Source organism: Saimiri boliviensis, chromosome 1 (genome assembly GCF_048565385.1).
Source record: "Saimiri boliviensis isolate mSaiBol1 chromosome 1, mSaiBol1.pri, whole genome shotgun sequence".
Taxonomy (NCBI): domain Eukaryota; kingdom Metazoa; phylum Chordata; class Mammalia; order Primates; family Cebidae; genus Saimiri; species Saimiri boliviensis.
This window is the reverse complement of record NC_133449.1, coordinates 294118787-294135454: the sequence shown is the minus strand read 5'-3', so window position 1 is coordinate 294135454 and position 16668 is coordinate 294118787. Positions and strand designations below refer to the sequence as shown.

General features: G+C 44.7%; 1 protein-coding gene across 1 annotated transcript in view; it reads right to left on the bottom strand.

Moving 5' to 3' along the window:
* Positions 1-258: 258 nt before the first annotated feature.
* CFAP90 (cilia and flagella associated protein 90) overlaps positions 259-16668 on the bottom strand; it is a 29570-nt gene continuing 13160 nt past the window's right edge. Inside the window, exons 2-3 of the mRNA XM_039468959.2 lie at positions 5335-5451; positions 259-1999 (exon numbers count right to left, since the gene is read on the bottom strand). Of these exons, the coding sequence (XP_039324893.1) occupies positions 1820-1999; positions 5335-5451 (297 nt within the window). The 3' untranslated portion in view covers positions 259-1819. The remainder of the gene's footprint in view (positions 2000-5334; positions 5452-16668) is intronic.

The following is a 16668-nucleotide window of genomic DNA, read 5'->3' as shown; positions in this document are numbered from 1 at the left end:
TGACAGAGCCAGACTTTGTCAAAAAAAAAAGAAAGAAAAAAAAGAAAAAGAAAAAGAAAAAAGAAAGAAAGAAAATAACAACCTAATTGTCCAGTGATGAAAATTGTATAAACAAAACAAATCATACTATAAGAATATAATATCTTACGTACAATGACTTTAACAAGCATTCATTCATTGGCTTTAAATGATAAGCATTGGGATACCAAGATAAATATAGTTAATTTTCTCTTACTGCTTAACAAATGTGAGATCTTTTCAAATCTTGGCTAATTACAGCCCTGCCTATTGAAAGTCAGTATGTAGTAGAAGGTGAAGGGAGTAAGGTCTGACTTAAAGTAAATGACAATAAGTTAGTTTGGCATTAATTTATTGCAGTCACTTACAGATGCCTTGTCTCTGTTGATATCAAGTCTGAATAATGAATAATTTATAAATATTTCTATAACCCAAACTTTATATATTTTCTATTATGTTATTATAAATGTGGTATAATGCACCCAAAGGCATTCGAAATAAACGACTGCCATTTGTTTGAAATAAATAAAAGGCACTTACACGGAAAAACTGTTTTCAGAAAAATAAATATTTAGGAGTCACTCAGCCTTGAAATCGCCGGCAATTCAGTGTCATTTATTTTTAGAGAATCCTCTTGGCAGATTCGAAACAATAAAGCCAGTGATGGAGGAATCAGCATTGAACTCAATTAGACCACCTGCCCATTCACTGCTAAACTGTGGGAAATTTAATCACGGTAGATGAGAGATGAGTTCTTCCAAGGGATTCATTCATTAAAAACGTAGCTGATACCTTAATACTTGGGTAAGTTTCAAATTATCTCCAAAGTAAGTATTTTCAGCTTAGGTTAAAAGCAACTGCATCCCAAAAGAAGACTGTCTAAGGTCAAGTCACTGCTGTGATGATGGGACCCTGGGCGGGACATGCACATTGCGCTCATGTTATGCCTGCAATCTAGCAGCTCACTGACTCCCAAATGAACTATTCTAGGTTTGGAAATTCCACTTTAAAGATGAGGACTTGTCTGCTCAAATAGATGACATGACTTGTCCTAGAACACAAATCTAGAAAACACAGCAGCCAGAATTTTACCCGAGTTCGTTGAACACCAAAGTCTCTTCCCATGACTGGCCCCTCTCCCTGAATGGTGACAGTGAGCACTGCTGGCCACCAGGATAACAGGGCCACCCATCCTTACTAGGGCTCCCAGTCTCAGTTGCAAAAAAATCTGTTATTTGTGGTTCAGACCTCTGGAATAACAAAAATGTAGTTTCTAGAGTTTGTGCCAACAGACAATTGTCATTACATCTCCTCTTGGAGGAGGGAACATGTCAGGGTTGTCTGTGTTATGAAGCAGCAGGAGTTCCCATAACTCTTGGGAAACTTTGTAACTGCACCTGACTCCTGTGACTGCCTCCCCAAAGAATCCTGGCAAATGTAGACAGCCAGTGAACAAAAACCAACTCAACCATTACTAAGGGGAACAAAGTTTTCATTTTATTCAGGTGCTCACAATGAATCAGTCTCCAGTATCATTTGATCAAAAATAATTCCAGCTGAAGATCATCCCACTAGAGACTCTTCACATGTACTACAGGTGTTTGCTCAGGCTCCTGACCATGGCAGCCTGAGGGAGGCTGCTAATGTGTTCATGTGCCCACAGTAGAGATGTAACACAGGCATAGCCAAGCTCCTAGGTGTCATGAGAAGGGGAAAGAAGGCTCCAGATGCCACCTTCTCACTGTACAACTTTGCCAGACCATGCGATATCGTGACATGCCCTGTGGGTCACAGGGATGCTTCAGGCTGGATCAATGTGCCCAAAGCCAGGTGCCCTGAGGCTGGGGATGTCATTCTTCCTGTAGAAGTCAGCCTGTATGTGGTTGGCACGGCCGAAGTCCCGGTTTAGGGGTTCAATGGGCTGATTGATGCGCTTCCCATAGACAGAAGACGTCAGCACACCAACCGGCCTCTCCTGTTCCTGGTGAAAGTTGTCAAAGCACATAGTCAACACCACTGCATTCACCAGCACAGCTCACCCGCACGTCCATCAGCCTCGGTCCTGGGAGCTTTTTCGGCCACAGTGAACCAAGGGGATACCTCCATGCTGAAGCCAGGGGCCTCCTTCAACTGTCCCAGACCATTTGCTCTACCTGTGTGTCCTTGTGCTCTTTCTGGTCATTTCCCTCTCCTGCTGCTGCTGGTCCCTTCCCACCACCCAGATCCTGGATCAGATGTCCAGGTCCTCCCTGGCCCCCCGTCTCCCCAGCTCCCTGCTCATCCCTTTCACTTTCTGCATCTCCTCACATCCTCACATGGCTTCCTCTTCCTATGTACCACCACTCATCACTACCTAGAATTTGCTCATGATTTCTTTTTTTTTTTTTTTTCAAGATGGAGTCTTGTTCTTGTTGCCTAGACTGGAATGCAGTAACGTAATCTCAGCTCACTGCAATATCCACCTCCCAGGTTCAAACAATTCTCCTGCCTCAGCTTCTCTAGTAGCTGAGATTACAAGAGTGCACCACCATGCCTGGCTAATTTTTGTATTTTTAGTAGAGATGGGGTTTCACCACGTTGGCCAGGCTGGTCTTGAATTCATCACCTCAGGTGATCCACCCACCTCGGCCTCCCAAACTGCTAGGATTACAGGCATGAGCCACCACACCTGACCCATGATTTCTGTGCCTTTACTTTATCTCTCTCCCTGCAGGAATGACAGCTTTGAGAGGATGGGGATTTTTTTCTAAAGAATTATGTGCCGTATTTTTCTCCTGAGGAAAACATTAACATTGCTGTCAACTTAGAACGCACTACATGTGCTGGGGATGGTGGCTTGGTAACTAAACTTGGAAGAAATGTTCTTGTGTGTGCAACTTCAGCCCTGCAAAATCAACTTTTCCAGAAAAATTATGAAAGCCAGGACTTAGCGGTTAAGCAGAGACTTGTTTTATCTGTTGAAGAGAACATCTTAGTTTTGCTGTCTTTAAATTGTTAAATTCTAAAGAACCAAACAATACTACAAGAAAAATACACAATGACATGACTGAACAGAGAGAGCTATAATAGTAGCTTAGCCTTAACTTCTTGGCACAAATAGAGGAGAGTTGTGTAAAGAAAATTAAATAAAGCAGCTGAGTACAACATTAAATATATACGTGTATGTGCACATATAACCCAATGCATGTACATATAAATGTATGTGCATATACACAATACAATATACACACGTGCATGATATATACATGTATGCACACATATATACACACATGTACAAATATGCATGCACCTATACACATTTACACACATTCACAAGCAAGCACACACACATGAACACACATATACACACATATAATATATGCACACATACACACATGCATATACATACATGCATACATGTATATGCACAGGTACACATATGCATACCCACAAACTATGTACATTATATAAAAATATACATATCTGAATATATACATATACACATAGACATACATGTACATAGATGTATGCCTATATACATGCATACACATATACACATACAGTCGTGTGCCACGTGACATTTTACTCAATGATGGATTGCATATATGATGGTAGTCCAAATAAGGTTATAATATTAGATTGGTGCAAACGTAATTGCTGTTTTTGCCATTAAAATGGCAAAACCTAATAGAACTGAAAAGCTCCTGTCACCTAATGATGTCATAATAGTTGTCATGTCGTAACACAACACATTACTCATGTGTTTGTGGTGATGCTGGCGAAAACAAACGTACTGTGCTGCCAGTCATATAAAATACAGCACATACGATTATGTACAGCTCATAGTACTTGACAACGATGATAAATGACTATGCGTTTATTATACATAGGTTTATGTATTTATGATACTTTTTATTGCTATTTTAAGAGTGTACTCCTTCAACTTATTTCTTAAAGTTAACTGTAGAAAAGCCTCATGCAGGTTCTTTAGGAGGTATTCCAGAGAAGACATTGTTAGCATAGGAGTTGACAGCTCCATCGTGTTGTGTGTCATTGCCTTTGAAGACCTTCCAGTGGGACAAGGTGTGGAGGTGGAAGGCAGTGATACTGATGATCCTGACCCTGTGTAGGCCTAGGCTACAGTGTGTGTTTGTGTCTTAGTTTTTAACCAAAACCTTTAAAAGCTTAAAAAAAAATAAAAAGAGAAACCTTTTAAAGAGATAAAGAAAATATTTTTGTCCAGCTGTACAATGTGTTTGTATTTTAAGCTAAGTGTTACCATAAAAGAGTCATCAAGTTTTTAAAATTAAAAAGTTTATAAGGTTAAAAAGTTATAGTAAGCTAAAGTTAATTTATTATTCAAGAAAAAAATTTAATGAATTTACTGCAGCCAAAGTATACAGTGTTTATAAAGGCTATGGTAGTCACAGTAATGCCCTGGGCCTTCACATTCACTCACCACTCACTCCCTGACTCACCCACAGCAGTTTCCAGTCCTGCAAGCTCCATTCACGGTAAATGCCCACACAAATGTATCGTTTTTTATCCTTTATGCCATATTTTTACTGTACCTTTTTACGTTTAGATACACCAATACTTACCATTGTGTTATAATCGTCTACAATATTTTATACAGTAACATGCTGTACAGATTGGTAGCCTAGGAGCAATAAGCTGTACCATATGGCCTAGGTGTGGAGTAAACCATGTTATCTAGATTTGTGTTAGGTACTTGTTCACTCAATGACAAAATTGCCTAGCAATGAATTTCTCAGAATGAACCCCTGTCATTAAGTGATGCATAACTGTACATGCACCCTCCACCACACAAACACACACACACACACACACACACACACACACACAAGCATACCTCAGAGATATTGCAGGTTTGATTCTAAACCATGGCAATAAAGTAAATATCACTATAAAGTGAGTCATAAAATTTTGGGGGGATTTCAGTGCATATATAAGTTATATTTACACTACACCATAGTGTATTAAGTGTGCAATAGCATTATGTCTGAAAAAGGTACAGATCTTAATCTGTAAATACTTTATTGTTAAAAAATGCTAACACAGAGATAGGAAGGGAGCACACGCTGCTGGAAAAATGGCACCAACAGACTTACTTGACATAAGGTTGCCACGAACTTTCAATTTGTAAAAAAATTCAGTATCTAGTAAACAATGAGCTTGAGATGTAGAAAAAAAAAAAGGAAAAAAAAATGCAGTATCTGTGAAAGCCAATAAAGTGAAGTCCAATAAAACTAGATATGCCTGTACAGAGTTTTGTTAATCTGTTGACAACCTGTTAATATTCTGTCTTAATATTACCTCTTCATTAACATGAAGTCCCAGGCTTTTTGCGTGTTCTCTGTCATCTCGGTGCAACTTCTGATCATAATCTAGGCGCCTCTTAAAAACACAGTCGTAGAGGGAAATAATTCCTGTCTGGAACAAAAAGAGAAAGAAAGCCATGGGTTAATTTGAAGGCGGAGACATTGAGGCCTGGTGGAGCACAGATGCCAGTACTTTCCCAAGGGAGGTCGGAGGTGCATATGGTGAATATGTGGTAGGAAAGGTCATCTCACCAAGAAGGACCAGCTGTGACCTGGGGCCGGGAGAGGCCCAGGCCTTACCAGCAAGAGATGGTTGCTACGAGGCCCCAGATGAAGTAGGAATATTTTCATGGCACTTCTCAACTTTCTCCTCCCTTGTTGAGAGAGGTGAGTCTCCAAGCTCTCTTGCTGTCTGACTCCATTGCTAGAGCTCAAACTTTAAAATAAAAATGTGTTAGTCCATTCAGGCTGCTGTAACAAAATACCCTATAGACTGGGTGACTTAGGAGCAACAGCAATTTATTTCTCACAGTCCTGGAGGCTGCAAGGTCCAAGTTCGAGGCCCTGTGAGGTTGGGTGTCAGGTGAAGACCCAATTTATGATTCACAGATGGTGTCTTTTCCCTGTATCCTCACATGCTGAAAGGGCAAACAAGCCCCTTCAGGTTTCTTTTATGAGAGCACTAATCCCATTTATGAAAACTCGACCCTCAAGGCCTAATCCCCTCCCAAAGGCCCCACCTCCCAATGCCACTGAGGCTTCAACATATGAATTTGGAGAGACACAAACATTCAGACCATAGCAAAATGACATCTCTAAGGTTATGTTTGTGTATATTTTTTCTTTGTTTCTACTTGTTTTGTGTTTCTCAAGTTTTCTGTAATAAGCTTGAGCTTCTTTGAAAAACAAACAATACCTACATACTAGGATAATGAAACTTAGGAGTTGCTAGTGCAGGACCTCAGGGCAAACTTCTCTGCCCTCTGACAGTTGCCTGAAAACCAACTGACAGAAGGAAGATTAAAAGAAAGGCATACACATTTTTATTAATGTGCATGAGGGAAATCTCAGGGTGATTACCCTGCCACACAACGGGCTAGTACAGGCTTCTTCATATGAGAAAGGAAGATGGGGAACTGTGGATGATTTTAGGGAGGTAGGAAGTTATTTTTAGGGGGATACAATGGGCTTGGAGAAGATACAAAGGTCTGCGACAAAGTCCATTGTGCCCACAGAGCAGACGATGGTCTGTGACAAAAGTCTGTCCAAGTGTCCTAACAGACTTCAACCTGTCTTCCCATGATAGGAGTGCAATTAATGCAAACTCAGGGAAGGTACCAGCGGTTCTTGTTTTTGTTAGGAACAAGCTGCCTCCTCTGATAGTTATGGAGCAGCCCGGCAGGTTAATAAAACTGGCTTGCCTGACTTTGGGTCTATTCTCCTTTCTCTCAGCTACCCTTACATTATTGGTGCCGAAACCCAGGAGGGGTGCGCTGTAGCTGGGCATCCTTAAGGGACTCTCCCTCGCTCTTTCTCTCTCCTTACCTCTCTCTTCTATCACTTCTCTGCTGGCCATCCTCTGCTTCCCGAACCTACCAAAGATCCAGAGGATCTCCCAGACTCTCCCGTTGCTGGTGACCACATCCACCGTCAGAGCCTCTGCCGGGGTGAGTCAGAGAGACTGTTGCCGTTTACCCGGAACTGTTGACTGTCTCTGTCTTCCCAAAAGACCCAGCACTGGGCCAAGGGCTTCCTCCAGCCTCCAGGCCTCTGGTTCCTCCATTTCAGGGAAGCCTGACTCAGAGGATACCTCCTAAATTCCGGACAGGGCCCCCAGAACAGGGGACTCCGTCTCCTGCCATCCTTGTCAATCAGCAGTCTCTTCTTCCTCTCCCTCCCTCCCCCATGTGCAATGGGAGCCTGTTACTCTACCCCTTCCAAAACTACCTCCCTTGGGTGTCTCCTGCGTAATATCAATACTCTTGGCCTCTGTTCAGAAGTCTGTCCTAAGAGGCTTATCTTTTATGGTAATACCGTTTGGCCTCAATACAAATTAGACAATGGCTCCCAATGGCCTAAAAATGGTGCTTTTGATTTCAACATACTTACAGACTTAGACAGTGTTTGCCACTGCAGTGGGAAATGGTCTGAGATGCCTTATGCTCAGGCTTTCTTCACCCTCTGTAACCATCCTTCCCTCGGCCGGTCCTGCTCTATTTTCCAAAGCTTCCTCTCGTTCCAAACCTGACTCTCTTCCTGTCGCTCTCCCCACAGCCCCGGCTGACAACTCTTTTCCTGCCACACTTCCCACAGCCCCAGCCAACGATTCCTCTTCCTTTGACCCCGTCGATTTTCCTCCTCCTCAACCACATCATAATTCCCACCCAAACATCACAATCCACTGTACCTCCGCACTCCAGCCCTACTTCTCCCCCAGCCACCTCCCTTCTGGCTCTGAATCCTCCCGGCCCCATAACCATTCCCAAGCCCAACATGCCCAGCAACCGGCTCCCTTGGGCCCCCTTGCTTCCCCTCCAGGAGATAGCAGGGGCTAAAGGAATTGTTCGTGTCCGTGTCCCCTTCTCCCTCTCCGATCTGCCCCATATTGAAAAGCGTCTTGGGTCCTTCTCCTCTGATCCCGACACTTATATCAACAAATTTAAATATCTCACCCGGTCTTACGAACTCACTTGGCATGATCTCTATATTATTCTCTTTTCTACCTTCCTTCCGGAAAAGAAGGAAAGAGTGTGGCTCACGGCCCAGGAACATGCGGAGGATCTTCATCGGCGAGACCCTACTAAGCCCGAAAGAGCCGCTGCTGTCCCCCGGGAAGAGCCTTCCTGAGAGCACCAACCCACAGACCCCGGTCAGGCATCCCACAACCATATGATTACTTGCCTTATTTCAGGCCTTAACAAGGCTGCCTATAGGGCCGTAAATTTTGAAAAACTTAAAGAAAGTTCCCAAAAGGCAGATAAAAATCCTGCCCAATTCCTTTCCCACCTTACAGAGGCTCTCCAAAAATATGCTTGCGTCAACCCTGCTTCCCGAGAAGAAACTATTGTTCTTAATATCCATTTTATCTCCCAATCTGCTCCTGACATTTGGTGCAAACTTAAAAAGGCTGAAGATGGCCCTCAAACCCCACAACAAGACCTCCTTAACCTGGCTTTCAAAGTCTTCAATAACAGAAATAAGCAGAGTAAGTTAGATAAAGTCCAAAGAGATCGTGCTAAATACCAGCCTCGAGCTGCAGCTATCCGTCAGCCTAGCCATAGTACCCAACGGCACAAAAAGACCTGATAGCAGTGGCCCTCCCGGGCCTTGTTTTAAGAGCATCAAAAAAAGGTCACTGGGCGAGGGCATGTCCTAACCCAAGAGGGCCGAAAAGCCCTTGCCCAGTCTGCCGGCAGACAGTCCCCTGGAAGTCTGACTCCTCTCAACAGACGGACAGAAGAGCCTGCACCTCAGAGCCACCATCAGCTCAGCAAGACAAAAAGGGAAGAATCGCTTGCACTCCTGCAGCTGCTCGGCCTAGCCACTGAAGACTGCTGAGGCTCAGGGCCCCTAGCCCCATCTGCCATCACGGCATCAGAGCCCAGGGTAACTCTGCTAGCAGCAGGCAAGCCGATCTCTTTTTAAATCAATACTGGGGCCACGTACTCAGCTTTGCCTGAATTCTCAGGACCCACTCATGCCTCTCAGGTCTCAGTTGTGGGGGTTGGCGGACTCATCTCACACCCACGTGCCACCAGACCTCTTACTTGTTCCCTATTTCATACTGTTTTCTCACACTCTTTCCTTATCATGCCTCATTGCCCTACCCCCAATCTAGGCAAAAATCTCCTAACTAAATTCAAAGCTTCCATCACCTTTTTCTGTTCCCCACAACCAGATTCTCTCCTACTCCTCTCTGTCACCACACCAGCCCTTGACCCTTCCCCAAGATATCCACTCCTGACTTCTCTTGTTAATCCAATAGTGTGGGATACCACTAACCCTTCTCTAGCAGCTCACCATGACCCCATCAAAACCCAGCTAAACGACCCCTCCAAATTTCCTAATGTCTCTCAGTATCCCATTTCATGAACACACCTAAAAGGCTTACAATTATTGTCAACAGACCCCTCTTGCAAGGCCACCTTAGGCCAACTCCTTCTCCATACAATACTTCTATACTCCCTGCCACAAAGGTCGTTCCAAGATCTCCAAGCTTTCAGTCAGGCGGTCCTTCCCATCCATCACGTAGTTCCCAACTCCTACACACGCCTTTCCCTCATCCCTCCAGACACAACCCGTTACACTGTGGTAGACCTAACAGGTGCCTTTTTTACATTCCTCTTCACGCTGACTCCCCAGATCTCTTTGCTTTCACTTGGACTGAACCTGAAACCCTCCAGTCAGACAACTTACTTGGACAGCCCTCCCCCAAGGCTTTAAAGATGACAGTCACCATTTCTTTGGGCAAGCTCTAGCTCAAAACGTCACCTCTCTAAACCTGTCCCCTAGTCGGCTCCTCCGGTACGCAAACAACCTTCTCTCTGGTATGTGAACAACCTCAGCCTTCTCCTCTGCGGCCCCTCCTTAGAGGACTCTCAAACTCACACTATTACCCTTCTAAAGTTTCTTTCTAATGAAGGATGTAGGGTTTCCCCCTCCAAAGCACAACTCTCCATTCCAACAGTAACGTACTTAGGAGTCCAACTCTCCCACCAGGGCCAGAGCCATGACCTCAGCACAGCAGCACTAATAGACAGCTTGTCCCCACCCACCTCTAAGGGTGAAATCCTCTCTTTCCTGGACTAGCAGGCTTCTTCAGAATATGGATTCCCAGTTTTGCCCTCCTAGTCCGCCCCCTCGATGAAGCGGCTACAGGCTCTGTCAATGAGTCCCTAAACCCTTCACACAACATAATCCCCAGCTCCCACAAACTTAAAGCTGCCCTCATCACTGCTCCTGCTCTGTCTTTGCCTGACATCTCTCAGCCCTTCATTCTCTACACAGCCGAAAACCATGGAAGTTCTCCTTCCTACACACCCGTAGCTTATCTATCTAAACAATTCGACAACGCCTCCCAAGGGTGGCCCACCCGCCTCAGAGCCCTAGCAGCAGCCGCCACCCTAGCCTTAGAAAGCAAGAAACTAACATTCAGTCAACACACCACAGTCTACAGCCCACACAATCTACAAGATCTCCCCTCCTGAGCTCTGAACACACTTTCTCCTCGTATCCAACTACCCCATGCCCTTTCTTGACAACCCTGAGTTCTGCCTCTCCGTAAGTGCTCCCCTCAATCCTGCATCTCTTCTTCCAGTATCTTCCTCCTCTCCCACCCACTCCTGCACTGAACTCCTTGATCACCTACAGGCTCGTTTCCCTAATACGCCCCCTGTTAAAAGAACTCAGTTTCTTCTTACTCTTACTGATACCTTCTGTGGGTGGGTAGAAGCATTTCCCATCTCCTCAGAAACAGCTGCAGTAGTCTCCCAATTAATAGAAATCATTCCTAGATATTTCTTCCCTGCTCCATACAATCAGACATGGGCCCTAGCTTCATCTCCCAAATCACCCCAGAAGTCTCTCAGTCCGTCGGCATTCAGTGGCGCCTCCATATCCCATACCGGCCCCACTCATCAGGAAAAGCTGAGAGGGCAAATGGGGTTCCTAAAACTCAGTTAACCAAACTCACTCTAGAAATCCAGAAACCCTGGACCTCTCTTCTGCCTGTAGCCCAGTCCCCGTATCAGAGCCAGCCTGAAAGCACCCTCCTTCCTCAGCCCTTTGGAGTTAATGTATGGACTCCCTTTGATCTTACAAAACACACCCCCTTCTAACTCAGCTAGGAGAATACCTCCCAACACTTTCCCTCATCCGCCATCTCCTCTGTGAACAAGCAGATCAAGCCCTCCCACAGCCCCACAAAGGCCCCACCAACCAGACCTACCAGGAGAACATGTCTTTCTAAAAACTCTTGACTCAGGAAGGCTTAAACCAAAGTGGGACAGTCCCTTTCAAGTTCTTCTCACAACCCCCACTGCAGCTAAACTCTCAGGTCGTGTCTCTTGGTACCATCTTTCCAGATTACAAAGAGCTCCTGACGTGCCCACTAACTCGCCAGCCCCATCCTCCACCGATTCTCCAGTTCTCTTCTCAGCGCAACCAAACTCCGCCTCATGCCTGTTCCCGAGGGTAACCCTCTGCTGTCTCCCTCCTCTTTACTCCCCAAATACCTAAAGAATTGTAAATGCCCTGCCCCTGCCTAGACTGCCGCTTTACCCTCTTCCTCTACTCCGTCTGCAAAGACATCTCCTGGTTTTACCCCTAAGCTCCCACTCTTAACTCTCCTTTGGAGTGGATAAATGACCGATTTTTCCAAGGCACACAGCCTTGGATGCAGATGAGATGCAGCTATTTACCTTTCTATTCACTCCTCTGTCTGCCCCTCCCACTCCAGATGAGATGCAGCTGTTTACCTTTCTATTCACTCCTCTGTCCGCCCCTCCCACTCCTGTGGCAGCCCTGCACCATCCCTAACTACCTCTACAAAACCCTCAGCTTAACCCATTCACTGCTGAACCAATCCAACCCAACCCTAGCAAAAGACTGCTGGCTCTGCCTCTCCCTGTCAGCCACCACGTATACTGCCACTCCTGCCCCTGAAAAAAACATGGGTTTTTACCAAATTAACCTATCATCCCCAATATGAAAGTACAAGCCTCTCCCAGCCCTTAAACATGCAGTCATTAGCCAGGTTTCCCATCTCTAAAACAATGAAAAATACTTTAACAGAATGCACAGTACAACTTCTGCGTTTCTATATTTCCAATCCCACCCAACATGCAAACAATAATAACAGTACACAGCCCCATAACCATAAATACAGACTTAACTCTCCAAGCCCCAATTTGCTTTCAAGGCAATGTATCTTCAGGTCTACCTCTGGGGCACCTACTGCCCCATCGGTGCAATTATGCCTTACAGCTTCAGGCCCCAACCAACTATCAAAACTTTCAAGTCTTCCAGGCCGCTCCATTTAGGCACCTGTCCGCTTTTCAGGACCCCCTAAAGTCGTTAGTAGGTCTCTACTTAACAAACAATCAGGATTTTGTAAAGGAAGGCATAACTATACACCCATGGACCCCTTGCAGCGCAGCCCCCACCCCTGATAAATGCCTCCTTATACCCACATTTAACCATCCTTCTGAATGAATCTTAGCAGATACAAAATGATTCCTTGGTCAATGGGAAAACAGAACACACAGAGCCACTCACCTTTCCCCACTAGCCCCTTTTCAGCTGCTTACTGGAGCCGCCCTAGCTAGCACCCTAGGAGCACGGGAAAAGAACAATAATCTCACACACACTTTTTAACATAGACAACCAGTTCTGTCTGCCCCAGCCAAGGCATACTTTTCATGTGTGGGGCCTCAACTTACCTATATCTCCCCACTAATTGGACTGGCACCTGCACCCTAGTCTTTCCAAGCCCCAAAATAGGCATTGCCCCAGGGAACCAAAACTTACCAGTCCCCATCAAAGCTCAAATCTGTCAGTGCTGAGCCATGCAGCTGATACCCCTACTAATGGGATTTGGAATCACCGCAGCCACAGGAACAGGAATAGCAGATCTGCCCCCTCCCTGTCCTACTAGCACATCCTCTCCAAAGACCTCTCAGACAATCGGCAAGACATAGCAGAATCCACTCTTACTCTTCAGTCCCAAATAGACTCTCTAGCAGCAGTTGCACTCCAAAACCGTGAAGGTTTAAACCAGGTCCTCACTGTCGAAAAAGGAGGGCTGTGTACCTTTTTAGGGGAAAAATGTAGTCAGGACTAGTACAAGATCAGCTCAACGGTTAAATAAAAAAGCTTCTGAAATCAGGCAGTGCCTCTCGAACTCTTGGACTAAGCTTTGGAGTTGGGCACCCTGGCTCCTCCCGCTAGCTGGACCTCTTGCTTCTATCCTTCTCCTTCTAGCATTTGGCCCCTGACTCTTATAACTTCTCACCCAGTTCTTACAGAACCATATTAAAGCTTTCACCAAAGAAACAATACAAAATATAATGCTGTTTCAAGAATACCGACAGTTCCAGGAACAGCAAACCCTATGATCTAGCCTCTCCCCATACATCATCCCCATCCAGCAAGAAGCAGCCAGACAAGAACAGTGCCCTCCTCTATTACCTATTAAGAGGCGAGAATGTTAGGAATACGCTGCCTCCTCTGATTGCTGTGGAGCAGCCCGGCAGGTTCATAAAACTGGCTTGCCTGACTTTGGTCTATTCTCCTTTCTCCCGGCTACCCTGACGGTTTTCTTCTTTGGTGAGTCCAGATTTAGGCAGATAGGGGAACTTTAGAAATCAGCTTCATCCAGTGCTTTGGGAGAGACAAAGTACTGAGAGACAGGAGTAGGGGGCACGGGTAGGGGGTGGTCAGAGAGACCTGGAGCCTTCTTCTCAAAATCAGAATGTAAGAGCACCACATTTTGGTGTATTGCTTCCCCAACTCTAACATTAGCCAAGAGTCAGGCTCTCTATGTGCAAAACCCTCTCTTGAGAGTTAACGTATTTTTTTCTTTAATCATATGTGTTAAGTGTAACACTTGGTAATCCATATATATATATATATATATATATATATATATATATGAATACATATACTACATATAATATACACATATATATCATATGTATATAATTTACATACACACACAACTCTGATGTACTAGAAAATGACCCATTAACAGAGCTATTGTCTGTATCATCTCTATTTTATCATCCCAACTTTTTCTGAATACAAAAGAAAATCTTGGTGGTCTAGTATCCAGTCAAGAATGCATGTGTTAGCTGGACTTCAGCCTTCACCTTGTGAGTCAGGCTTGTCGTTTATGTTATTCCAGCCGCTTTAAATCTTCCAGCAGCAAACTCAGACACATCTCCATGGAATCTGGGAGCAGCAGGTCTCTAGCTTATGCTTGGTTAGTTTTGTTTGTTTGTTTTCCCAGATAGGGAGGCTAGAATGATTTCCTTCAACAGGGGAACACAGAGGTGGAAGTAGGCAGTGAAAAGGACATAAGGCAAACATATATATAGTATGTTGGAAAACACATCATGCCCATTCACACTGACTGCAGGAACTTGGCACTCTGGACAGTAATGGAATAACTAGGGCATACTGTAACTTCAGCCAATCCTTAGCAAATCATTCACAGATCATCTGTCATGTGCAACATGCTGTGCTTCTGCTGAGGGGATTTAGAAGATAACTGAGACTTGGCTACTGTCCTCATTCAATGAGCCATCTAGTAAGGAAACAACAGAGTCTTTAAGAATCATTACCTTACGGTTCGTAAGAATTCCAACAGCAACATGTATAAGGCACCTGGCCAGCAACTGCAGGAATCCTGGCATGTCTTAGTTCAGAGTCACTCTAATCAGCTTGAAGGAGGGAAACAACCTCCAACCAGGAGCTGTGGCTTCTGCCTCTGTGCCTGTGCTGGCAATTTTATGAGTTCACCAGACACGAGCATCTCTCATTGTTGTCTTCGCTCTCACTCAACTTCTGGATGTGTTCACGTCGAACGACCCTGGCCCCCATGTCTCCTGACGGCAATCTACCATATAGCTATGTACCCGTAGGATTGGTTAAAAGCGTGAATCAGTGGGGAATTGATAAGCCATTCAACATTTAATATTGTGACAACTGGCTAGTTATTTGGGTCTTCACATCACAGTACAGTCAAAAGTAAATTCTGGATGATGAGTAAAATAAGAGAAAAAGAAAACCCATTAGAAAACTTGTACACATAAAAACAATAGAAAAAGTCAGAAAATATCAGTTACTTTGACTACATATAAATTAGACATTTGCTTATCAAATAAAATGAAAACTTTAAAAAACCATTTTAAGACATGATAGAGAAATCTCAATATCTTTAACATCCATAACATAGGCAGCTGTTGTTGCAGACACTGATTTGCTGCTGGCCTGCAGAGGCTAAGCAAACCTTTTTGGGATGGGCCACCCAGTAACACACAGGAAGCCACTCACACCATACACTCTGCAAGGATGAGGGAGGATAAATGCTCTAGAGTAAAGACATTGCCATCAGACCTTTCCTTTGAGATTCAGAGCCACTAGCCAGCCAATAGCTTGATCGCCATCACCCCCAGGCCACCCCACATACAAGCAATATTTTAAGAGATTCAGTAGTAGCCAGACTCTTCTCATCATCTAGGTGTTCCATTGCCTCTGGAATCCCTACTGACCTGGCTGACCCTGTGTCATGAGTTTTGGGGAGAGCAGTTGCAGTGCACAATATGAAGACCCAGTCTCTAGAACTGAACCCCTGGGAGAAAGCTACACCCATGGCCAGGAGGCACTCTCTTCTTCTGCACCCTAAGAATCTTGCAGCAAAGTGGAGGTGACTGGTGACTCCTCAAACCCTACAATGCTCCCTGCAGGTGGGCAGCCACCATCATTCAGTGTATTAGTCCATTTTCATGCTGCTGATAAAGACATACCCAAGACTTTGCAATTTATGAAAGAAAGAGGTTTAATGGACTTACAGTTTCACGTGCATAGGGAGGCCTCACAATCATGGCAGAAGGCAAAAGTCACTTCTTACATGGCAGCGGTAGAGAGAGCTTGTGCAGGAAAACTCCCCTTTTTAAAACCACCAGATCTCATGAGACTCATTCACAAGAACAGCGCAGGAAAGACCCACACCCATAATTCAGTCACCTCCTACCAGATTCCTATCATGACACGTGGGAATGGTGGGAGTTACAGTTCAAGACTTAGGTGGGGACACAGCCAAACCATATCACCCAGGTCTAAGGGACAGCCCCCCAGAGTGGGCAGCACCAACAGCAAGGAAAACAGATCCTCCAGGAACTGCCTAGGCTTGTGTTTTCTTCTGCACAGTACTTTTAATCAGGCTCAACCCTCCGGAACCGAATGAGCCCCCACTGAGGTGCCTGGATTATCCTGGGAGAAAAACTCTTAAGAAGGTAGAATGGACTTAAGAATAGAAATGAGAATGCAATCACTGTTATTAGTTCATTCATTGTATTCCCTATACTGAAGAAGCTTATTTCCTCTCATTCTAATCAGGTCTCCTAAAACATTATCAAAGTAACCACTCTGAGCAGCCATGCCTGCCTCACAATCCCTGGACTAGTTGCCGACAGTCTTCTATATCTTAGTGTTTACTAGGAATCTTACTACTTGTGGGTGTGGAATGATCAGAATCTTAGGAAGCTTATTTTTTTAATTTTGTGCAGATTTTGCAAATTCAGAACTTTCCAGAGTAAAATTGAATTTT